The 26,506-nt window shown below is 33.7% G+C and overlaps 1 protein-coding gene across 14 annotated transcripts in view; it reads left to right on the top strand.

The window, feature by feature from the left end:
* Positions 1 to 26,506, top strand: part of LOC145293199 (uncharacterized) — an 806,145-nt gene that overhangs the window by 614,083 nt on the left and 165,556 nt on the right. The window contains exon 8 of one of the 14 annotated variants that reach the window (XM_080139705.1): positions 5,206 to 5,250. The exons of the other annotated variants lie outside the window; for them this stretch is intronic. Within the exon in view, the coding sequence (XP_079995831.1) occupies positions 5,206 to 5,250 (45 nt within the window). The remainder of the gene's footprint in view (positions 1 to 5,205; positions 5,251 to 26,506) is intronic. 14 annotated transcript variants of the gene reach the window in all.

Below are 26,506 nucleotides of genomic sequence, written 5' to 3'. Positions count from 1 at the left end.
AATTGCTCACCAACAATGACACACCGTTTTATGGGGAAAATTCACAAAGCTTGCAGAGGTATGGCTATATACAGTTGGGAAATGGGATAGTGTAATAGCTCGACTTATTGTCGTTATTATAATAAAGCAAAATAATTTTGTTATATTTTTGATAGATGAATATAATTTTAATCCATCACTTTTAAAATACGACTTTAAATCTGGCAACTGTCACATGATCTGCAGCAGAATCTTGGCTCAAAACATGCTCGGTATCAATAAAATTCTATTTGTCATGTGTCATTTGTAAGTGAAACAGCGAAGCACTAAGCAGTCATGCATATTTGTTTTCTTTTTATTTTACAGTTCAAGATTGTTTTTACAGTTCTGATTTTTTAGATAAGGGATTATTGTTTGGATTATTTGGATTAATCGGACTAATGCTCTCATCTTGAGTGTTATTTGCACAACGTTTCGTCGATGTAACGGTCGACCTTCTTCAAGTGTGTAAATTATTAAAGGAAAGGAGTAACAAGGAAACTAGAGTTATCCCCCTTTCCTTTACCAAACGTGGCGAGTTACACACCTGAAAAAAGGCCAAAGATTACATTAACTGAAACATTGTGTAAATAACACTTAAGATAAGAAAATTAGTCTGATTAATTCAAATAATACAAAAAATATTATTTTTATTCTAAATTACCGACCCATTTGGCATAAAGGTTAGTGTTCAATAATGGACCGGGGGACCAAGGTTCAATCCTCAGTTAAGTCATACCAAAGACTCAAAATGTTACTGGATGCCTCTTTGTTAAACAATTAGCATTTACGTTGAGGATCAATGGTAACTGAAGCCATCCAGGGAAAAGAGTATCGCCCTCCCCTACATCTCTATATAGTAGGCAATGAAAAGAGAGCCTTTGGGTCACCTTCGACTATGGTCAATTCATTTTTTATTTATATTTTTTATTCTAGATTACAGATATATAGATCTCAATAATTCTTTCAGTGGTTAATCAAGCCCTGTATGGTGGCATAATTGTAAGAACTATTTTAGTAGATCATTAAAGACCTCTAATATCGTGAGCTCATTTACTTGCAACTCAGATAATAGGGCCTCACATCAGTAAAGGGGGGATGATACATATAAAAAAGCTGTCAAGAGGTTTGCCTAGAAACAGTGCATATTCTCTCCTGATGACTTGACATTATCTGGAAACCAAAGTATAATACCCCACAACTAAAACCAGTCTACAAACTTATTTATGAATGAAATAATTACAAAAAGAAGGTGACAAAACTATCTATATTTATAGCTTGATTACCTAACTGGAGGCTGAAAGGAAATCTTTCACATTTGCATAAAACCCATGAAGCAGAAAATATTTCACTTTTGCATAAAACCCATGAAGCAGACGAATCGTTGAGTATTTTGTTTCTTCTTTTCTATTTTAAATTCATATCGTCGAAATTTTTATCCTTTAGTGGAAATAAAATAATGTTGTCTGAAATAGAAATTCTCCACAAAAAATTTCTTGTATAATAATTTCCACTTTTCTACAATATGGAACTTTCCAGCATACAATTTCAATTTCTACCAATGAGCGGTTTTTCTGCAAATCAAAATATATACTTTTAATATTTGGTTTATTTATTTATGCTTCCATGGTCATCTCGATGGGAATGCAATATAGAAATAGAAGAAAAGAAACGTACAATCGCATTTCGACATTTTTTCTCTTCCAAATTTGGTTTCATTATTTATTTTTCTTTCACTCTCTCCACGCTCATTTTCTTTGTCCCTGATCAGTGATAATTTCCAGTAAGTTCTGATTTTTTTTAAATACTTTAACTTATTCATGCAATCTATTTTTTTTAATTTGTGCTTTTACTTGTTTACTTTGAATATTTTTTTTAATTGTTCAGAGAGTGTTTACGTCCTTTGAAAATTTCGAGGCATTCAAGTAGATAAAATCCCGTATTCTATATTCTAAAAACTGTTGATACCAACTTTTCCAATCCCTTTATGACTCAAATTACTTATACACTTTAATAATTTTCTCTATGACTCTTACTATATCTACAATAATTTCACATCTCACACGACATTTTGATGCCCATGAAAATGAAACTGTATATTTTTTAGAAAAGGCATTCTTTTGTTATTTGTTAGAAAACTATGCATTTTGATATATGTAAAGTTACATAGACAATCATCACCGCTCAAAAGAAAAAAAAGACGTAAGGAATCATTAATAAATTTCTCAATGTATTCTGCATAGAAATAAATTTCAGCATTTGTGTACCTTGCCCATCAAGTTTCTGTAGGTTTGTCCAGCAGTCTTCGTTTTATCACCGTTCTAATACACCTCTATATGTACTCCTCTTTGCTGCAAGTGTATCTAAGTAGAACTGATTTGGCTCTGATGGCACTGTTCGGTTCAGAAATATACTTCAGATCGTTTTGATATACATTGTCTTTGAGATAACCCTGCAGATAAAAATCTGTGATGTTAAGGTACGGTAATTGTGAAGCCCTATTCAAGATCACACCTGCTACTGATAAGACGATTATGAAGGTGTCCTCACATATCATTGAACGACAGTAAAGCAAAGACTGTTCGACATTTATGAGTGAAATTTGCTGGATAAGTCAAACATCCCAAATATGGTTGGGTTGTAGAAAATATTGTAATTTTTATTAACAATTCCATTGATGGAATTTTATGGGTAATTCGGTATCTGATTCAGGCTTTATGTTTGTAGATTTGTTAGATTTAATAAACATTTTTGATTTTAAGTTATTCCGCTTCAGGATTATTCAAAACAAAGTGGATAAATAATTTTGAATTTTTTTTTATGGTGGAAGTTCCCTCCTCAAACAAGACATGAAGCCACTTGATGAAAGGAGCTAATCCTAAAAATAAAAAAAGAAGGCAGAAACTAGAGATATCCTCGCTTCAAGACAAACCAAACCTGAAAAGAAATCCCACAACCAGCCTTCAATCTCCTGGATATGGTTGCTTTGGAGTATATGCCTCTCACCAGTTCAGAAATAGTTTGTGTTTTGGTGGATATTATCTTTGAGATAATCCTCACATATAAAAATTTAGGGGATAAAGTTCTGGTGAGTGTGAAACTCATTTAAGATCACCACCTAAAAGAAAGATTGTTGGATATTTATGATTGAAACTTGGTGAACAAGCCAGATATAGCCTAATCTTTATCTGTGCCAAATCTGGTTGGTTGTATAAAATATTGTGATTTTTATTAAGTTTCATGGATGACATTTTGGGGGTAATTCGCTATCTGTTCCTCCTTTAGTTGTTGTCGATTTGATAGATTGAATTAACATTTTTAAATTTAAATTTTTTTAAACATAGAGTTTACAATTAAATTTTAGTTTATGTCATGTGTGACTTGTCCACTAAGATTCAGTCATCAATATTCAACAGTCTTTGATTTTTTTTATCACCATTTAATGATGAACACATTTGGATATAATGTGCGACTGATACAATCTTCTCTTGGAATTGCCCTTATTTAGGGCTGTAGCGGTCTTCTTCATTTCACGAATAGTCTGAAGATTATTTTGATAGTATTATTCCAACGATAATGTCTATGTATAAATGCAACGTTACCCAACACGTTGTAGCTTCAGTCACAAAGTAGACAAAGAATATGAAAGAACTTCAACTTGCTTTTTCCCATTGTAACGACATTTATTTCCTCATTATTCCACCATGTGTGACTTCTCATTACGGCTGTGACGTCATCCACATCTCTAACATGATCTTTATAGTCTTTTTTATAAAATCTGGTGATGTCATTTCGCATGCATTTGCATATGCATGTCCGCGGTTTGTTACATAAAAATCTGATAGTTTATGTTCCAGTGAGGGTTAAGCCTATTCATGATCACAACTCCTACTGATCAAACTATCATCAAAGTATCCCCACGTATTATTGAATGATGATGAAAACAAAATACTATTAGACATCCATGACTGAAACTTGGTGTTCAAGTCAGACATAGACTGCAGTTTAATTGCGCCAAATTTGGTTGGATTGCAAAAAGCATTTTTAACGTCATTAATGATTTCATGTGTAACATTTTTGATGGGGAATCACCTTGTATGAATCAAAACACCCTCAACATGCATAGAAGTGAAATCAAAAGTACTGGGTTTTAAAGTATTTTATTTTCTTGGGTCAAAACCTCAACTCTGTTTAAAAAGATCATATTATAACCAAGCCACGGATGCTGGATTAGCAGCAGCCATGTGCAAATGACCAAGTCAACTGTGTGATATACAGGGATAAAAAGGACACTTGTGTTCAGGGAAGTAGGTATTCGAAACGTGCTCGAGAGTCAAGAGCACCAAAATAGATGTGTTACACACGTATACCAATGAGTGGCATGGCAAAACATGTTTTACACATGACTGAACAAAGATGAAGCTCCATGTGTTCGACACGGCAGTCTTGTTAAACACATTGGGGTATTTGAACAAGAGACAAGGCGTTATTCTGGAAGTACCTGTAAATAAATGTCTGTTGTTTCAACTGAAAAATAAAAGTGAGTCGAATTCTTTCATTGTCTTTGTTTCTTTGCGACTGTGCACACAACGTGTGGGTCCCGAGTGTTGATATAATGACTGTTGCAATTTTAGAAGAATGTAAAATTTTAATGAAAGGATTAATTGTCCAAAGGTGTCCATTTTATTTAGACAAAATTGTTTGAATGAAGAAAATGCTGTTGGAATATAGAAATCTTCAACATATAATTGTTATCATTGTTGCAAAGAAGATATGTTTTATATTGTTTATATGTCTTTATTTTTTTTCAATCGTTGTTTATATATATTATACAGTTATATATTGATTAGCCATTTGTGCCAGCAGTTTCTAGGGCAAAAGATGTTTGAATACTATCCCTTCATCAGTAGCAGACAACTGGTACCTCTCAAAGCAAATGGTAAATCGATTTGGTTTGAGATATACCATTAGTCCAATTGCTAAGGATACCAAATCCAGACAGATATTGCCCCAGAAACTGCCGGTATAGATGGCTAATCAGCATATAACTGTATGATATTATAAATATATGAATACATTATGCTCTTACTAAGGTAATTGAGCACTCATAATTTTTTTCATATACATTATACTATATACATACATATATTAATTTCTTTTCTCCTTCTCTTTCTTTCTTCTCTGAAGTACAAAGACACTCTCACCCAAAAAGAGAGGCCTTAAGACAAGACAGTAAGCACTTTATCTTCTTTAAGAATACTAATGTTATTCCATTTCCCGAAGTAGACAATCATATGGTCAAAATCACTAGTATTTTATTAATATTAATAATAATAATAATAATAATAATAATAATAATCAGAAATCATCAAAAAAGAAAAAAAGAAAATATTTTTTTTTTAAATTAACATTTTTTTATTAACAGTGAAATCAACTAATTAAGATTTTTAAAAATTTGGTTTGAATTTATTTAACTGCCTATATTAACAGATTAATTACGATTTTTAATAAACTTAGGTTCATACAAGTTTTCTTTTTCTTCTGACATTTTACTGATTTGTGCCTCGGTTCATTGATACAATAAACACAGGGTGGAACGATAAAATTGCCCCCCCCCACCTAAAGAAAACGACACTACAGCTTTAACTTTTATTGAAAAAATCAATTCAGGTAACTTGATTATGTAGTAGAGCTGACATCTATTCAATGTGGTCGCCTTCAGCCTCAATCACCGCCTCGATATGGGTCTGGCGGGAGTTCTGTGAATACTCGGTAGATGGCGGCGATCAAGCTGGCTTTATTATGACCAAATGAAATAGTTCAATGGATTCAGGTCGAGGGAGAAGGGTGGCCAGTGAAAGAAAGGTACAAAGTCGTAGCACTCCTTCTGAAGGCAAAACTGGGTTTCTTTGGACGTAGGCTAGCGCCGGAATCCTGCTGCCACACTCAGGGGATCATCATACTGTTCAGGACATCCAGGTACACTTTGGTGTTGATTTTCAAGCCACCTTCGAAGATGTGAGGTGGCATAATGACCCTCACTTGAAACGACACCAAAGATAATTATCGTGGCCAGAAACTTTGTTGAGCTGTGTCATCAAGTGTTGAACTATCCGAATTCGCATTTTCAGGATGCTGGCAATGGTCCTGTTGCCATAACTTGGATCGATAGAGAGTATGAGTTGTACAGCGGTGCATCTCCAATTTTGCTTATTGAACATTGTGTCACTTTCAGACATGATAGAAGGTTCCTATCACTCTTGTGATTTGTACACAACTGGCCAACTAGCAGATGGTCTGCAACAAAACAAGAAAACTGGTTTCATCAAACGGAAATGGAATCATGTTGTCTTTTCTAGGGCGACAATTATATCGTTCCACCCTGTATATGTTTCAAATATACTTATTTGTTTTTATTGTGTTTAAAAACACAAACCATGTCACTCAAATTTCATCGAAAAACTTTAAATTTTATCCAGAAATATTCAATTTCAAGACTTTAAAATCATTTTCGAGGATCAAAAGTTAGAAAGTAAACCCCATTTCCAACCATTGTTTCTTCCCCTTAAAATAAAAATAAAAAATGGATGTCAAATTGATTTCTGTTAGCTGATAAAAATTCAGAAGTGATTTTGAAGCCTTTAAAATATCAGCTTGAAAGTAATTTCTGGATGGAAGTAAACTCTCTAAGCCAAAGTCAATTATTATGAGTTTGCCCCTAGAATATTTTTTTATTAACAGTACTTTGTGACCGTGTCTTTGTGTTATCAATCATCATCATATTGTATGAATCCAAAGATTCTTATTGGCATTGATTCTCTCAGTATTTTTCTAGTAAGAATTCTTTTTAGAAAGACATGAAAGGGACCATGTGAAGGTTGCCAACATCCTAAGTGAAAGTGATTTTTGTGGAACGAACTGGGTTCGAACTTGGAACGCTCAGGTTGTCATTAACCACTTAACCGCTATCACTTCTCTGTCGTATCAATGAACCGACACATAAGTAAAAGAAAACTGACTTTTAGAAGAGAATATTATTAATTTCAATCATTGCTTTCTTTCTGAAATAAGCCAAAAAAATACACACATACCTGTGTGTTAGATAGAACTAAAAATATTCAATTTATATTATTTAGAGTATTTGGGTTGTTATTTTCACAATGTTTCGGCCGATGAAATTTCTAACCTTCTTCAGGTGTATCTTTACAAAACCTGGGAATTTTTGTAACACTCATAAACTTGTAAAGAATTTTGAACTTAATTGGTGTTCATTTTTATGCTATTCTTTTATCACTTGTAGTTGATCTTCTGAAGGTTGAAGATTAAATCATCACTACAAATGACAATAATTCAAAATAATATATTAAATTAATGTTGTGGTGACTCACCCATGCATCTAAGATGAACTCTTCCAAACTGTAGAAATAGACTGAGAGTTATGACTCTTAAGGCGGTCAGTGTTCTTTCGTAGTTCGCCATCTTAGTGGTACTTACTACAACTTGTATATGCTGTTTTTTATTTCAATATATTTTACCTTTTCTAACTCGTCGCCATGTCCATGTTTTCCTTAGTGACTGTTCTAGGGCCACATCAACTTGGTCACAAGGGATTCGAACTCCACAATAACTGTGTGAGATAATTAAGTAAACCGATGATGGCTGAAAAAAGGGGGGGGGGATCTACTTGGTGGTTTAAGTAATCGATTCAATTCAGAATTTCATTTAGGTTGTTCTATTAGACATAAAAATTCCAAAGTTCAAAACGATGCCCATGAAGATGGCCGTAAGTTATATTGATCGAAACAGTGAAAATAACAACGTAGATGCGAATAGTAGTGCAAATAATTCAACTTGTAAATCATCATCGCAAAAAATTTCAAAACAGAACAAAGAAATATTCAAAATTTAAAATATTCATTATATCAATATTAGCAATGTGTTCAGATCGTCTCCCATGGACTATGTGAAGAGTTGCCTCCCTTTATCTGTTAACTGATGACATGTCTTTTAAAGAAGGCACTTTCTTTGAGTTGTCTCCATTTGATTGACTATTTTTTTTTTATTAAAGGCACGTAATGCGTGTCTTTCTCTTCTTGGTTTATAGCTCTTTTCATGTACAGATGTAAAAAAATAAACAGGCACGTCTCTGTGTGTGCTGAAAAGCCAATTTCTTGTAAGCGATCTTGGAATTAATCTGATCTCCAATTGAATATAAGTGACATTTTCACTGAAAGAACAATTGTGGCTTACACACGTTCTCTCCTACACATATACGTTCTGTGTGCTTGAACATCAAGTCCCTTTTGGGAAGCAAATTTCATTCCACCAATAATTTCCCAGAGACCATCTCGAATTAAAGCCATTTTAACTTGAAGGTTCCATGTGGCGTAGTTGATTCTATGAAGTGGTGGCACGAGCTTCCATAATTATTTTTATGAACAGCAAAACTTTTTTTTTAATTACAAACGAAAATTCCAGATGATCAAAAACAATGTTAAAACGTGTTAAAAAATTTATTAACTTTTTATTTATTTATTTATTTATTTATTTATTATCGTCAATATGTCGTTTTGGGGTCATAACCTATGTTGGTTTTTAGGTTAATTAATAACCTGAGTTAAATTAATTACGAATTAAATAAAAAAAAAAAAAAAAAAACGTACCTTTGTTCTTTAAATAACTTCATTGTGGAAGGTATCCATAAAACAAAATCAAAGAAATGAATCAATCAACGCATAATATTTTTTCAGCACACACAAAGATGCACAGAGACACGTCTGTTTATTTTTTACATATGTACACGAAAAGAGCTATACACCAAAAAGAGAAAGACACGTTGTATTACATGCCTTTTTATACATAAAAATTCAATCAAAGGGAGACAACTCAGAAGGCCTTATTTAAAATACACGTCACCAGAGAGGCAACTCCAAGCCGCTGACACGACTGAAAATAAGGATCAAAGAGAGATAACTCGTCAGTATTCAAAAATCCACTAGAATTGATATTTTTAACACATTATTGGTTTATATAGCCATTCATCATATTGCACCCTGTAGAAGGTCTCATCGACCGAAACGTTGGGAAGATAAGCCAATAAAAAACTGATAACAATTTTCACATTTTAGTTTTCTATTTAATATTATTTATAAAATGTCAGATGTTTCATTCAATTAAATTTGGAAGATAATTTTTAATTAATTTGAAGTTTTGATTAATTACTAATCTAATATGGTGTAAATATCTGTAGAATAATAATTTAGTTAATATATTTATATAATATTCTACGCGTACCTTTGTTAGTTAGTTGCTTTGCAAAAAAGTCAAATACAATTTTTGAAGGCGAAACTGCTTCAAAAAAGGCCAAATTCGTGAAATTTATGAAATCTGAACAAGATTATCAGAGTAACATTCTTTTGATGTTGCCTCGTTTTCGAATATCATAATAATCATTGCTGTAATGGTGTGAGAAAGGAACTCATAGTAATTTCGACGTGTAATGTTTTTGTTCTTTTACCAAAAACAAAAAGTCACCTAAACGCTATGTAAAAAAAGAGAATATTCAAAAGAAGCAGGGCAGAAAAAAAAACAGCATTGTCTACCAAGAAGTTCTGAACTGAAGGAGTAAATTAAAGATAGTCTTTTACAGTGTGATTTTATTATTTATATTGAACTATGTAGCACAATATTACTTTCTGAATATTTATTAGTACTTATATCTCATTTAGATCAAGAATCATTAATAATCTCATATTTGCTGTGTCATTGTTTTTTTTTGTTTTTTTTTTCTGTCCCAAGAAACTAATTTTTTTGTGCTACCCAGAAAAATATCAGCTTTATCAAAACATATTTGTTTAAATATATTTTTAATTCTGTGGAATTTCCATAGGTCTTGTGAGTAGTTATAATGATATACTTAAACATTTCATATTCGTACGTATGTTATCACCTTTCACACATATTTAGAAAATTAGATCATCTGATCAGCACAGGTAGTGATTGTTAATTGATCTGACGTGGTAATTTCAACATTTACTTATTTTAAAATGAATTGTTCCTAAATCAAATTATACCTTTTGCCAACTAAAAATGGTATAATTAAAAAAAAATATTTCAAAAAGTGATATTCATTTTATTGAATTCAAGTATATTTAGCTGACAATTATTTAAGAAGGCAAAGAATGTTACAATTTCAAATATTCAAATTAATTTCCGGTGTGTTTAGAATACATCAAGGACAATTGAAACCATGCTTTTGTGAATATCTCTACTATTATATAAAATAAATTTTGTTTGTGTTTATGCCGGAGTGTGAGTTCGTTCCCTATAGACTCTGAAAAGACTAGGGTGATTTTTATGAAATTTCACGCAAAGGTACTTTATGTGCCTGGCAGTGTTCTTACATAGGTTTTGTATCGGAACATTTTGAACAGGTATTGATAATCGACAATCCATATAATCCGATGAAAGAAGGAACAGGCAATTTCGACCAAAGTTAACACCTTACACAGCCTAACATCCCATTGAGAAGTTTTATTATAACACAAGTCGAAAAGCCTGACACCAGTAGGTTCTTTGATATGACAGGGGTGCATTGAAAATGAGTGTTTCTGTTTAGAGCACAATTGAAGCATGATACTTGACATTCTAAACCTTAATGCAAGCCGTTATATATAAAAATAATCAATAATAGGTTCTCTACAGTGCAATATAGACTACAATATATTTTGGACTATGTCATTGCGAGATGCATGTGCACCGCGATGGGTCCTCAACTAGTACAGGCAATTAATCAATTTGATTGAAAAAGATGGGCGATTTCATCGATTTTGATGATAATAAAAATATGGGAATTTTATTTTAATTCAATAAATGTCCAGATAATTATTTTTTTACTTTGCGTTATTTTATTACTTTGTTGTATTTGTTTTTGTTTTAAACTAAAAGTTGCGCAAAACTGATATTTTCAGATTGGGTTTTCTTGAATTGTCTCCCCCTGTTCTAAAAGGAGGAGTTCTTAAGAAATGAAGAAAAAAAAAGGTCCAAAATAACAGGAATGCACAACAGTTAAAACTTTCGTTTTATTTACTTAAAAGAAAATATTTAGCTGACAATCGTTTTTTTGTTATACTATTTGGATTAATAAATATAAAACGGAATTATTTACGTATAATTCAAATTAGCTAATTGACATGAATTTTAATTAGGGCAGGTTAGAATTGATTGTACGGTTTGAAAATTGATTTTAACTAAATGGTGTTATTTTAGTCAAGAAAATACATAACTAATCTAATTTTGGAAAATGTACGAATGTAAACTGTTAGATTTACGAATGCATTTTTAATTTAGAAACCTCTACTTATATATAATTGGCTCTCTCTCTCTCTCTCTCTCTCTCTCTCTCTCTCTCTCTCTCTCTCTCTCTCTCTCTCTCTCTCTCTCTCTGTGAATACCCTATGCCCTCCGAAACGGCTGGGCCGATTTTTTTTTTTTTTTTTTACATCAATATTCTTTATATGTCTGGGAGTCGTTCAAATACAAAACGTATCTGTTTTGTATTGGAACGGCTCCGATATGTATCGATAATCGAAAACATCCAATTAAAGAAGGAACAGTTCGATTTTGACCAAAATATCACAAGTGCATTTGAGAATCTTTATTATTTCACAAGTTGAAGGGTATAAAATCAACAGTTGGTTCTTTGATAAGGCAGTGACGCGTCTGAAATGAATGTTTCTGTTTTATGCACAATTGAACCATGATAGTTGACTTTTGCATTTGAAACTTTTATTCAAGCCATTATATATAAAAAATAATTTTATAAAATTAACAGTATGTTCAATTTGATTGGAAAATGGTCGATTTCGATCACAATAAAAGTATTGGAATTGTGAAACATTTGCTGATCCTCATTCAATCCTGGGCAACGTCTGGTCTCCCTGCTAGTTTAATATAATCTAAACTCGATAAACATTCAAAAATTGTTCTCATGAATTTTAATTTCTAATTCTGCATATGATAATTAACTCTTGAAAATTATTTTTTAATAAGCAAGATAAGTTTTACTTAAAAAAATGAAATGATCTCTTTCTCTCTCTCCTGAAGCTATAAATAAAACATCTATGTGTCCGTAGATAAATTCCGATTTTAGTCACAAAAATATTAAGAACAATGGAAAAATTTTTGTGTGTCTATTAATCATGAAAGAAATCCTTTTCTTTATTTTCATAATCAATTATTAAGATTAAGCCTCCTCTTAACCTTTGCTTATAAAAATTAAATTTGCAAGATGATTATTCTTTCCATTATTGATTATTAGCTGTTATTATTCAGATTAAGCCTTCGTTATTTATTTTATGAGCAAAACTCATAAAATAAATTTGCATATGTAATTACTGAAGCTGGGCACACATATGTTCACGTATGTATGTGTGTGTGAATTCCCTACAGACTCCGAAACGGTTGGGCCGATAATTTTTTTTTTTTTTAATTTCACACAAATGTACTCTGTACGTCTGGGGGTGTTCTTAGATAGGTTTTGTATGAGAATGTGATAAATATCAAAACTCGATAATCCAAAAAATCCGATTAAAAAAAGGACAGTTCGATTTTGACCACAGTTAACAACCTTATACAGCCTAACATCACAAGTGTAGTTCAGAACTTTTTATCACCGCACAAGCAGAAGACCCTGGCATATAAAATCAACAGTAAGTTCTTTGGTAAGACGGGGGCACATTCGAAATGAACGTTTCTGTTTAGAGCACAATTGAACCATGATACCTGACTTTTTGCATTTTAAACTTCAATTAAAGCCAATACATAAAGAAACATTTATGAAATCAATAGTAGGGCATCGACGGTGCAATGTAGATTACAGTGGATTGTAGACTAAGTCACTGCAGGGAAGCATGTGAAGCTTCCTCCTGGTGCACCTTGGTGGGTCCCCAATTAGAGCAGGCAAGCGATCGTTTGAAAACTGAGTGATTTCAATGACGATGAAAGTATTGGAAGTGTGGAACATTCGTTGATCCTCATTCTATCCCGGGCAACGTCTCCTGCTAGTATAGATTAAAAGTAATTGATTGTAGAATATCTCAGCACTAAAATCTTTTTCTACTGAAGCAACATTCAGAATTGGATCATACTGGTTGAATATAGCTTAAGTTGGCATTAACCAGTAATTTGAGTGCATCAAATGAAGTATAAAATGATATCAACAGAAAATACCCCCCTACTAGTCAGTTTACTTTGTTAAGGTTATTTGAAAGTCACCTTGTACATGGTGCTTTTTTTTTTTTTTTTTTTTTTTTTTTTAGAGGTGGCGAACTTTAAATTGGCAACTCTACTCTATTTTCTTTAATTTCAGATTTAGCACCTAGCGATTATTTTGAGTTCGGCTTGGTTTGGTAATTCATCATGAAGAAACCGACACTCAAGCAGCGTTTGCAAATTGGAACTATTCTTAATGTTGGAAGAAGAATCTCTTTGCTGCTTCAGCTGCTTAGAAATCTGGGTAGAAAGTACCAGTGAAGAATTCATTCTCGACAATCAGCCAAACAGGTGTGGGGCCAGGAACTGGCCCAGTATCTGTCGGACTGAGGTACACCACCTGGGTATTATCTAGGAGATTCATCCTTCTAGGCCTTGCCATCCAGCTTTCGGGTGGGTCAAGTTTATTGCTTTTTGCCTGAGACACCCCCACCGGGAAATGCCCAGGCAAGTTTTGCAAAGACGGAGGTCCCTCCTTTCGATATGCTGGCTGGATATCCTCACTTCCATGCCTTGTGGCAGATCATGCTGAGGTGGGCAGTATGTAAATATCTACAATTTGCAACAAAATTTAATTTAATGAGATTAACATTTGATGAATAATTTCACGAAATGGATCTGTCAACTGGCCACCTTGTTCATGCAATTTAACACCATTCGATTATTTGGGGGGGGATATGCAAAGTCCCATGTCTATGCTGGTAAACCAGACACAACAGAGTACTTGGAAGGCAACATTCGATGCGTTATTGTGAAATACAGCCTACTTAATTGGTAGAGTTTAAAAATTAGACCTCTAGATTACACCATAGACGCACGAGCCGTGCAGCTATATGTCTGAAATTGTAGTTAAATTATAAATGCCAAATATTAATCTTTGGGAAAAAGCATATAATTGTAAAATAAAATTATTTTTCCATGGTCTATATGAATTTAAAGTTCGCCGCCTTAAAAAAAATATAACCCTTCATATACTTATACCTTATAGCTGAGGTTAAAGGTAAATGCCTTAGGATTTGAATATTCGGTGTGTACACTGCACACAGTAATTTAAAGTAAAAAGAATTTAAATATTTATTTGTACAATGATACGCTAAGGTATACCTACATTATCACCTTTTACACATATAAACAAAATTGAGACCATCTAATCAGTAATGACGATGTTTGGATATTAATCGGACTTTGGTAACTTTAGCAATTTTGATTTTACTGATTTTAAAATGAATTGTTCCAAAATCAATTTGTTATTTCATTGACTAAAACAGTGCAATTTTAAATGACTATGTGTAAAAAAAAATGACATTTGTTTTATTGATTGAAAGAATATTAAGTTCACAAATATTTTTACGGTAAGAAGATAGAATAAATATATATATATATATATATATATATATATATGCCTTCAGTGGCAAATAAGCTTCATTACGTCGACTGACAAGCGAATTTTGGTTTCTTGCCAACTAATTGTCAGAAAAATTAGCATGTTTAGTGTAGCAACTATGTAATATTCGTCTATATAAATAAAAATATTATATATACCTTCAGTGGCAAATAGGCTTCATTACGTAGCTTGACGAGTAACTTTTGGTTTCTAGTTACCAATTGTCCGAAACATTAGCATGTTCAGTGTAGTGACTATGTAATATTTGTCTATATAAATAAATATATATATATATATATATATATATATATATATATATATAATATACAACGAGCATTTCCTGTATTTTAATTAAACTAGTAATTTCACTATTACATTAAAATACACTTAGCTCTTTAGACTATTATTCTAATCTCCTTTATATATAAATATATATATATATATATTTATTTATGTGTGTGTATATATACCTTTTAATAGTATAATATATATGCTTTTAATGTATATATACCATAAAGAATTCTTTTTTAATTCCCAGATCTATTTATATAGATCTCAATAAAAATGGATTGCACTCACAGAGCATATATATCATTTGTATATTTAAATCACATTCATATCCTTTTATTTGATATATGGTACATCTTACATGTGATATATATATATATATATATATATATATATATATATATATATATATATATATATATATAAGCGAGATAAGACATAGATTAAAATCCGATGAAAAATCCTGATAGATATTACTAGAAGTAATACTTTCAGGGTGATCCTAGCCAAAAAGGAAAAGCTCAATATTTAAGAATAGAGCAATATATAAGTTTAGTGGTTAAATTTAAATTCTGAAAATCCAAATATAGACACATATATTCGAGTTAAGAATTCATTGTTTGACAAAAGGAATATATAGAAGGGGCTATATTAATTTTCTTAATCCATGGATTTTCAATAATGGCTCATATCATCAGAGGAAATGAAATGCGGTTAGCAAAATGTTCAGCTGTGAAAAGGCACATATTTTGCTTTTCAGCACAAATATTGAAAATAGTTTTTTGTGTGGTGAATGGTTATATGAAAATAATTATTGGAAAAGGGAATTTCATACAACCTGGGCAATCCATTATCGGAAGGAGTATAATGTCCTCCGGGGTTTTATTTCCAAGTAGGCAGAATATTGATTGAAGGGAGAAAGCAGTAATCCCATATAACAAAAATGCGTGGTTGCTCCTTATTGATTTTCCGAAAGGTATACGGGGTGGCCGTATTCGTTGGTGTGTTGAATGCATTTTGGTATATTTAATCCAAATTCTTTTTAGGTGTTGGCACAGTATATCATATATTGGATGGATATACCAATCCATTGCATATATTCCTGTAGGTGATGGAATTATATATACATGTCCATGGTATAATAATTATTTTCATATAACCACAATTCACTACCCAAAAAAACTATTTTCAATATTTGTGCTAAAAAGTAAAATACATGCCTTTTCACAGCTGAACATTTTGCTAACCACATTTTATTTCCTCTAATGATATGAGCCATTATTGAAAATCCATGGATTAAGGAAATTAATATAACCCCTTCTATATATTCCTTTTGTCAAACAATGAATTCTTAACTCGAATATATGTGTCTATATTTGGATTTTCAGAATTTAAATTTAACCACTAAACTTATATATTGCTCTATTCTTAAATATTGAGCTTTTCCTTTTTGGCTAGGATCACTCTGAAAGTATTCCCTCTAGTAATATCTATCAGAATTTTTCATCTGTGTCTTATCTCGCTTATCTAGAAACTCCCTCTCCCTGGTCGAGCTTTTCTATCCTTACTAAAAATGTTTGACAAGGAATATATACCCCTCTCTGCTAAAAATATCCTCATTCCCTCTAATTCATCCTTCATCCACAAGCTTACACAGGCTATCAATAAATTCCTCATTAATATTAGATGGGAGGCATACCATTTTGATATGCGATCCAACAAACAGTATAAAAGCAAAACACAAATCCCACACCCCAAATACTTTAGAAATGATCTCTCTATTAATTCCAATAGAGAACTAAAACAAACCGAAAGAGCAGCCGCTAATTTCTAAACTTACACTTAAAACAGTTCTCCACCTAAAATTTAACCCCCACTTAGAAGAGTTTGAAAAACTTATGCTGAACCTAGTTAAGAAGATTAAATTCAAAAAACCGAAGCACCCGATTAATGCCACCACAAGTAAAATAAACAAATTCACACAGAAAGCTAAGAAAAACCCAAACCTGTTTGTACCAGCAGATAAAACAAAAACCACTATAAGATGGACTACCCCACTTATAAGAAGCTTATGCATAAAGAATTGAATAAATCTTATAAAACTGTTCATAAAAATGCATTAGACATGATAAATATAGATGCCAGGAACATACTCAAATAAATGAACCTCCACGATTTCACCGAAATCGTTATCCCGGGAACCCCAAGATTTACATTGAAGGACCATAAACAAAATTTCCAAGACAACCCCTCGTTAAGATTAATTTGCCCCTCAAGCTCTGATTTAGGAATAGTTAGTAAGACAGAATTATACCGCAGATAAAAGAGAAAGTAAAATTGCCCCTTTGGCAATGCTCCCAACCTGTCCTCAAATGGTACCTTCAGTTCAAAGATAAAAAAAGACTCAACTTTATAACTTTCGATATATGTAATTATTACCAATCTATATCCCCAATACTTAATAAAGCCCTGATTTTCGCTAAGAATAATTCCAATATAACAGATTTAGAAAGGAAGCTTATCCTCCTGGCTAGGCGTTCTCTGATTGACTTTGATGAAAAGTACTAGACCAGGAAAGATACCCCATTTAATTTTGACATTTTAATGGGTGCGACCGACTCTGCACAAGCTACAGATTTGGTTGGTCTTTACCTGTTAAGGGAGCTTAGCTTAGAATGTAAAAACCTACAGGGAGGCCTATACAGAGATGATGCTCTCTTCATCATAAAAGACAGGCCCAGACAATACAATAACACCGTAAAGAAATTACATGAGTTCTTTAGAAACTATGGCCTTTCAATTGAAGTTGATCCTAATAAGAAGACATCCAACTTCTTAGACATCTCCTTAAATCTAAATTCAGAAACCTACTCCCCTTCCGTCTCAAATAGAATATCAAGCCTATCAGCCGACAAGAAAACATTTAGCCAAGTAGCAACTTTTTATAATAATGCCTTACGCAACTCAGGATACACGGATAAGATAGAATACATAGGAAAACGATCTAGAAAACAACAAGAATAAATCCATAATCACATATAGCATGATCCAAAAGAAAAATAATAACCCTATCCGTAATTCCTCAAACAAGCATAACCCTAATCCAGAGCACACAAATTCTAAGACTAAATCCAGTAGCAATCAAATTAAAAAGAATAGAAATAAATTAAGGCGAAAAAAATCCATACAGCTTCAACGTAAAAACTAACATACCAAAGGAATTCTTTAAAATAATTGAACATTTCCTTTCAACAACCCCATAGATACAACACTATATTAAATAAAAACTCAATAAGAATCTCTTACTCCACTATGCCTAACCTAGCACAAACGATAATAGCATCAAATAATTCTAAAATAAGAAAAGCCCAGGCCCGCCCGCCGCAGATTCCATCCACACAAAATTGTAATTGCCTAAACAAACAATCTTGCCCCTTAAGAAATAATTGCATGCACAAGGACGTTATATACTCACGTACAGTCATCGAACTCCCAACTACAACAGCAAATATAAGTGATAGAACACCCAACAATCGCACTCAAAATATATTAACTACAGAACCAACAACACTAGAGAGCTCCAATGGCTCCCACTATGCTACCCCCATAAATGAGACACAAGATGACACCGGTTACACATGAACCCCCTCCTGAAAACGAATCGAACCCAATTATCCTTTCCCCCTTTACAAGTTCATCCCACACCCATAGTAGAAACTTCAACAGTTTAAACACCATTAATGCAAATGTAAAATCCCACACATATATCGCCGCAATGACAAATCTAATTAAACTAAGAATTTCCAACCATGTAAGCTCCTTTAATAATGAAAATCCAAATAACAATAAAGGCACCTCCCTAACAACTCTGATTAAAAACCTCCAGCATAGGAATATTCCGTACTCGCTAAAATGGGATATACTGAAAAAATCCAATTCATACACCCCTAAATCCAAAATCTGCAACCTTTGCACTTCAGAAGCTGTTGCAATAATAACATACCCTAAAGCCACAATAAACGCCAAAAATGAGCTTATTTCTTTATGCAAGCACAGGAAAAAATTCAAGTATAGCCAGCTCAAAATCACTTAAGCCATCATACCTGAACTAGCTATGGCAATATGCCCTTATATGTATGTACATGGGTTTACATATGTATGAGTGTGGATGTATGCATGCATGGCGGGGTGGATGATGTATGTGTACACGCATCTTTGTATCTGTGTTATTGTATACGTATGTGTATACGTGTACTTATGTATGTGTATGTGTGAGTTTGTGTATGCATATGTCTGTACATATGTGTGTGTATATATATTTATTTATATATATATATATATATATATATATATATATATATGAATTTGCTTCCATTAATTTCATTTCATTATGTATGTGTGTACGCATATGAGTATACGTTCTGTGTGTGTATATATATGAGTATGTACTGGAGTATGTATGCTTGTGTATGTACATGTATATATATATGTATAATAGCCTACAATTAATAAGTTTGTTTTTTTTAATTATTTTTACTCTTATGTCTTTAAAAGAATTCCGTTTCCTCTTCCACCTTTGGCCTTTTAAAAATAAAAAATTCTTTAATAGATTTATGGGGGTTTGTGACGAGTTGTTTGGTCTACGTATAGCATTCAGCGAAACATGTGTAAGACATACCATGTATCAAAAATGATATGAATGTGATTTAAATATACTTGTGGTATTTGAATTGTTTACAAATGATATATACACACATTTAATCAACAGGGGTAGCATGCTCTCGTTCCGTCAGCCATGATCAGGCAGAAATCTTAATTCAGCTTGAGGATTCCCCCTTCAGAAGACTGTCACTTATCGTTGGTTATACTTAGCACTTGTATCCGTTACGCCACAGATCATTGCATATGATGAGAATAGTAGTCCAAATATTCCAAGCAATGCAGATTATTAATCCTCATCTAAAAAATTCCAAAACAAAGAAGAAACAAATTCATGTTTATTTCCATGACAATGACAAATATTTTTACGAAAGAAGAGTCATTTCTTTTTATTAGTATTGACCCTGATAGACATTTATTCCAAAAGGAATAATATTTTTAACAATAAGGAGAGTAGGAAGTAGACCTTTTTGCTTCCTTTATTTTGTCTTTAGTCCTCGCATTCCATGAGCGGTGTATTTCTGGGATGGAGAATGTAACACAAAAAAGGAAGAAAATAAAATTAATAAAAAAAAGACAAGACAGCAAAGCGACTCAGTAACATGCAACAACAGTCTCCAAGTATTCTGCTACAACAGTCTTCAAGGATTCTCATACAATCATCTCCAAAAATTCTCACACAAGTCTTCAAATATTCTTGTAACAATCTCTCTGCGTTCTCCCCGTGGCCTCCTTTTATGCAGGCAAGCAGTGAGATTTTGCATCACTTTGCAAGATCGTTAGTTATAAAAAAGTTGTGGGCGCCGCCATCTTGATTCTTTTTTTCTCTCCCCCGACAGCTTGATTCCACATGATGCATGGACGCTTTAATGGTAAGCCGTCCCAATTATCCACAAATTTCTTGAACTTCCCACTAGTAAATGCAGTGCCATTGTTGGCCAGTATCTCCATTAGTAGGCCTCGCTCAAGGAAAATACTTTCTAACTGTCGTATGATGAGTCGCATCTTGCCAACACAGCAGCTGTCATACTGCAAACATAGATGGATCACAATGGATAAGAGTCAAAATATTTTCACTGTTGTAGTGAGTTATATACATCTTCAGTCTGTTCCAGTTGTCTTTTACACTCAATTTCCATCTTGTCCAATGAACAGATGCCAGATTGATTGATTAGCAGATTTTGTAGGCTTTTACAACAAATTTCATGTTCTCTTTGGACACTTGCAGATGAATTAATCTGGTGATGTATAGAGTTCACTTCACACCCAAATGTTTCAGTTCCTTTTACAACATTCTCAGGCACCTTGTACTCTGCAACTTTATTGTGGAGTTGAAATGGTGAGTCCTTTTGGGTCCATTTCCACCTGGCGGTCCACACTTTCTCATCAGAATCAAAGTTGACGTTAAAAACGGGTTCATTAATACACAGGGCTGCATACACCCTCCTTCTTCTACCAATTTTTACATCTCTGGCCAACAAGACTGTAACAGCTCCCAACGCTTGAATGCGTTGATTCCAAACGTGATAACCCACGAGCCACCAGAACATTGACTTTAACCTGAAATTGAAATGACCCCCATCCGCAAACATCGACACAATTCCAACTTCACAGCAAGCCTGGAACACTCTATCAACCATCCCAATTCTTATTCGTTGACCGCTCCACATCTGGCATCAATTTGCACTAACTATTGATTGGGAACAACCCGGTGTCAATGAATGCTAAGCACCATACGCCGTCAACTTCCACGTTAACCACAGGCAATGTTGCATATATTGACTGACCTGGGGCAAGGGCAGCAATGGTACCTTGTCTCCACTCTCATTTTCTAAGCAGTTCTGTGCTATGTTGCCTAGCTTGTTGCAATAATGACAGTGTATTCATCCTCATTAAGCCTCAAAGGCGCTTGCAGTAATCTACTGGTATCATCTAGAAGACCTGTCAAAAAGGCACATTCTAGTATGCAGTTATTTGCTCCACTGAACGGTATGGCCAGCCTCCTCAGCCAGGTAAACGTCCACTCTTTCATTCAGTTTGAGCTGTCATTCAGTAAATTGTTTCCAGGCAATGAAGGGATCTACGCCAAGGCCCACATATACTGCCTGCTAAATTTCTTCCAGGTCCACATCATCCCTGAGTTGCTGGTTAATGGAGTAAGTTCCTCAGTGGAATAACCAGTGTGGGTTGATTTATTTTGAACAACCTGCACACATGTTCTGTCTTTACAAACCATTCGAGAATGGATGGGCAAGTGGGGAAGCCGTCAAATTCAGGGATCACCTTTGAGTTGAGTCCATAATGCCAAAATAGCTTATAGCACAAAAAAGGAAGGAAAAATAATTAATAAAAAAAAGACAAGACAGCAAAATGATTTTGTAACACACAACAACAGTCTCCAAAGATTCTCGTACAACCATCTCCAAAAATTCTTGTAAGAATCTCCCTGCATTTTCCCTGTGGCCTCCTTTTAATAAGTTGAGCAGCAAGATTTTGCACACAAGCAGTGAGATTTGTGCAAGATCACTAATTATAAAAGTTATGGGTGCTGCCATCTTGATTCTTTCTTAGACACCCACCCACCTTGACAGCTTGATTCCACATGATGCATGTATGCTTTAACAGTAAGCCATTTTCTTGGTTTCTACAATTTTCCCTACAGAGAAAAAATTGTTTAAGAAGAAAGAAAGTAGAAGTAAACACTGGGTTTACTTTCCGCAACCTCATAACTCTTGCTTCCCTTATTTATCCTTTAGTCCTCACATGTCATGAACGATGTTTCTGCTAAAGGAAGAAGAATTGCTGTTTTCTAGGTCGGAATCTATTGTCTAAAACTTATTGTTGGCTGCTTGTTTACCTTGAAGTAGTTTTTTAGCTCAATACATCGAGTAGCTTCATTACATCGAGTGTCTGGAGCAAATTTCATAAAGTCATTATTGTATTGGGTGGGTTACTTAGACCAAATTGACTCTTTCCCTCCACAGGTCTCCATCTTCCATGACCTTATGAAGATCTTCAAGTTGTAAGTCAGTGTCTTCTGTCAATAATTTTGTGTACGTCTTCACAGGTCTTTATAAATTAGCAGTTCCGTGTTTAGGATCCCCCAGTACCACAGCACTAACGACCTTATCTTTTCTTCTGTAGTAATGTTCGACATATCGTGTTCTTCTTTCTCTTATTACTAAAGAAATTCTAGGCAACCGACCATACAAACGACTAATTGTTGGGTGTGTTTTCCAATTTAAGTTTAACACTGCTCGGAGCAAGCCCTTGTATTCCTTCGACCTAAATACCCCCGACAAACTCGACAAGCAGCCAAGTCCCACCCCTACACACAGTAGAGATCCCTAGATATAAGAAAGTCTTCTACTCTAATAGTTTCTTCCCCAGAACTGCTAGACTCTAGAACTCCCTTCTGGGTTCCTGTTTTCCCAACTGTACTAACATGCAGAAGTTCAAGTGTAATGTGAATAGACATCTTGCTGCTCAACTCCCTACATAGTATCCCTTCAACTTATGTCCCTGATAGTAGCCCCTTACATCGAAGTGGCACTGTGCCATGTTTGGGGTGAAAAAAAAATGTGTAAGTTCCATCTAACTTATTTCAAGTTTTTTACTGAGAGTCCATGCTGGTGAACCCTAAAGCAGCACCATCTCCACTACGGTTCTAAAAAGTTTTTCTTGATCTGTTCCAAGAGGGCAGATTTCTATATAATTTTTTTAGCTTTCATAAAAAAGTAAATTATACAAATTAATGTAAAAAGCACCGTGGAATTTCTACAGGGTCCTGCTGATTAGTTGATATTCTACTAACATGCTAATCCATGCAACTGATGCTGTAGTTTCCAATTATGGATTTTATTTATCTTTTTTTACCGTTTTTATTTATTATTTTTATTTTTTGGTTTATAACTTGATTTTTTCTTCTTCTTCTTCTTCTTCTTCTTCTGATGCAATGGTGCAAGTTGTTTTTGATTGGCTGGCCATCAATTTTTAAATAGTTTTCATTGTTTTATCGTTGCTTTCAATCACAGCGTTTCACTTTAAAATCTGTCAGACCATTTAAACAGACATAAAACAGCCAGCGGGTGTTGTTGAAGCTAAAATGCTTTGCTAGAAACAAAAACAATTTTAAAAAAGTGTAAAAATTTAATAGAAAAAAATGATAATGAAACAAAAACAATCAAAATGAAATAATTGTTGCCTCCATAAAATCAAGGAAATGAGAATTAAAAAAAAAAAACAGTAATTTCCAAGGCGGTTTAATTGATGTTTCTTAATTTTTAGATGAGAATTGATAATTTGTATAATGGACTGATGACGCAGCTGATAAAATTCTAAGTTATAAATCAGTTCTAAGTAACAGTATTGTGGAGGTTGAAGGTTCAATCCTCAGTACAGACGATACTAAGAATAAAATAAAAATTATTTAAGACTTCTCCTCGGTTATGGCTGATGGAATGAGAACAATGTACCGTTGTCTGAATCCATAGTCCCCCCCCCCTTACCAGACTTTCACAAAAACGAAAACACTCAACTAGCTATAACCACTATCAACAATTTCTCCCACTTTCTATCTGAGCCTAAATCTAAATGCAGTTTCCATGAACAAAGCTTCTTTCCTAGAACTGTCTGCCTGTGGAACACTGTTCCACCGGCCTGCTTCCCTGCCCACTTTCGTAGCCTTCAAGTCTAATGTAAACAAGTTCTTGTTTAACCGTCCCCTTAAATAATAAAATTTTATCCAATTTACACCATTAACGACTACTCCACTACCATCTTACATGCATTAACTCTTATCCACAAGTGGCCTTCAGGCCTTGATAAGTGGTGTAAAAAAAAAATTAAAGGATTCAGTTTAAAATTCCACACAGATTTCAGAATTCAGCAAGAAGGTCGAAGGTTACATTGTGAGAATAAAATCAATAATGAAATTAGTACTCCGAAAAAATCCAAATAGTACAGCTTAATAGATACCTAAAAACAAAGCCAATCATACCTCCCTTCGAAACACACATCCCCACACTGACCTGCTGGGGAGCCACCAGACTGGATGGTATAAGTTGTGTTCTTTATAGATATATTTTTTTGTCCTCTTACATAATGTTTTCATAAAAATGTTCATAGTAATAAAACAATTTTCGTATGTTTTAACCGATTCCAGTATTAAAATCTGTCCAACTTGTATTGTTTTAAAAAATCATCCATCCATCCAACCGACCGTAGCCGAGATTGAACTCATTACATGAGTTTGTAGTGTAATTCAAATCTTGTCAGTAGCTGAATACTTGATGCTTCACCATAGCTATCAAGGGTATTTGTTTATTGTGACACCATCACTAGATGGGTTGCCTACCAAGGCTTAAGAGAGGCCCATCTACCCTCGAGAGAAGGATAGACAACGCCAGTTTCTCAACCTGGTATTTTACCTCGCGGTTCAGAAAGCGCCTCGCCTTCCTAAATGGTCACCCATCTGGTACTGGCCAGGTTTAACGTTACTTAACTTCGGTGATCTGGCAAGAACCGGTGTGTTAACGTGATTATGCCAAATCATAAGCTGAAAACTTGTATTCACTGGATGAATGATGAAAATTTCATTAAAATTGGATGTCTCGTTTCTACACATCTGAAATTTTGTAGATGAGGATCGATGATTCGTATTATTTTAATTATTCAGACTACTGTTCTCATCTTCAATGGAATTTGCACAATATTTCGGCTGATGTAACATCCGACTTTCTTCATGAGTTTCTTGTTAAACCCAGGAATTTTTTGTCAAACTTAAGATTCTGTACAGAATTCCAAATGAAATCTTTTATTTACTTCACGGGAATAGCATGCTCGTGCCATAAGTCATGACTGGGACACAGTCTTTAGTAATTCGCAATGTATTCTTAGTATAACCTACACCTTGAACCTGCAACCTCCAGAAGAGTGTCACTTAGAACAGAACTTTTTTATAGTATTTATCTGTTATGCCACAGGTCTTTGCAGATTCCCAAGTTCGCTATCTGAAGAAGGTTGGAGCTAACACTCAAGATGAGAACAGAAGTTTAAATAATGTGATGACACAAAATTTCGTTCATGATATTTAACAACGTTTTAAACTTGAGAAAAATTTCAAGTTTTCACTAACACATTATTTCAAGAATAATTTTTTTTTTAATTAAATTTTTAAGCTTTAAAGAGAATTCAAATTTTCTCACAGTTAAGTAGAAAATCTTTAAAATGATTTTTATTTCATTTTCTTTGAGTTGAAGTTTTCAGAAATCAAGCGAGGCGGAGAGAGGGGCACTTCCTGGATCTTTCTATGAGATACGTAGATATTCGAATATTCCAGTAAAGTTCTTCTTTATCTCTCAAACACTGACTTAGTAAAGAAGTTGAGAACATAATTTCTCTCTCCCCAATTGACCATTTAAATATGTTATAGTATATCTTTCATGTAGTCTCTTGGTCTTGCTTGATTACAGGACAAGAATTCATCTAGTCTGGTTGAGTATCAAGCTTCGTGCTGTTACTTACGGTAACATCACTTGGAGACGCTGTACAGTTCCTCCTAAAAGCTAATGTGGATCAGTCATATCAAGGAGATTTTATTTGGGTTCCGAATACTATGTGATTTTGAATATTTAGTCGAGGTTTACTTGTAGTGAACAGTATCCTCATGCCAGGTTGTCCTGACGAACCTCTGTAGAGAGAGACCTCAGACACTCGAGGATAGCATCTACTAAGCATTCAAGTTTCTCTCTGTCTATTGTGTGCATCTACACACAATATTATGGATAATTATGTTTGAGTGAAAACATTGAAGATGGAAACATGCATAATTATTATTTTTAGTAAAAACAAACAAAAAAACCTGACACATTAGGTTGTTGAACA

This window comes from Euprymna scolopes, chromosome 14 (genome assembly GCF_053919585.1).
Source record: "Euprymna scolopes isolate OS-2025 chromosome 14, ASM5391958v1, whole genome shotgun sequence".
Classification (NCBI taxonomy): domain Eukaryota; kingdom Metazoa; phylum Mollusca; class Cephalopoda; order Sepiida; family Sepiolidae; genus Euprymna; species Euprymna scolopes.
This window is presented reverse-complemented; position numbering and strand designations above follow the sequence as displayed.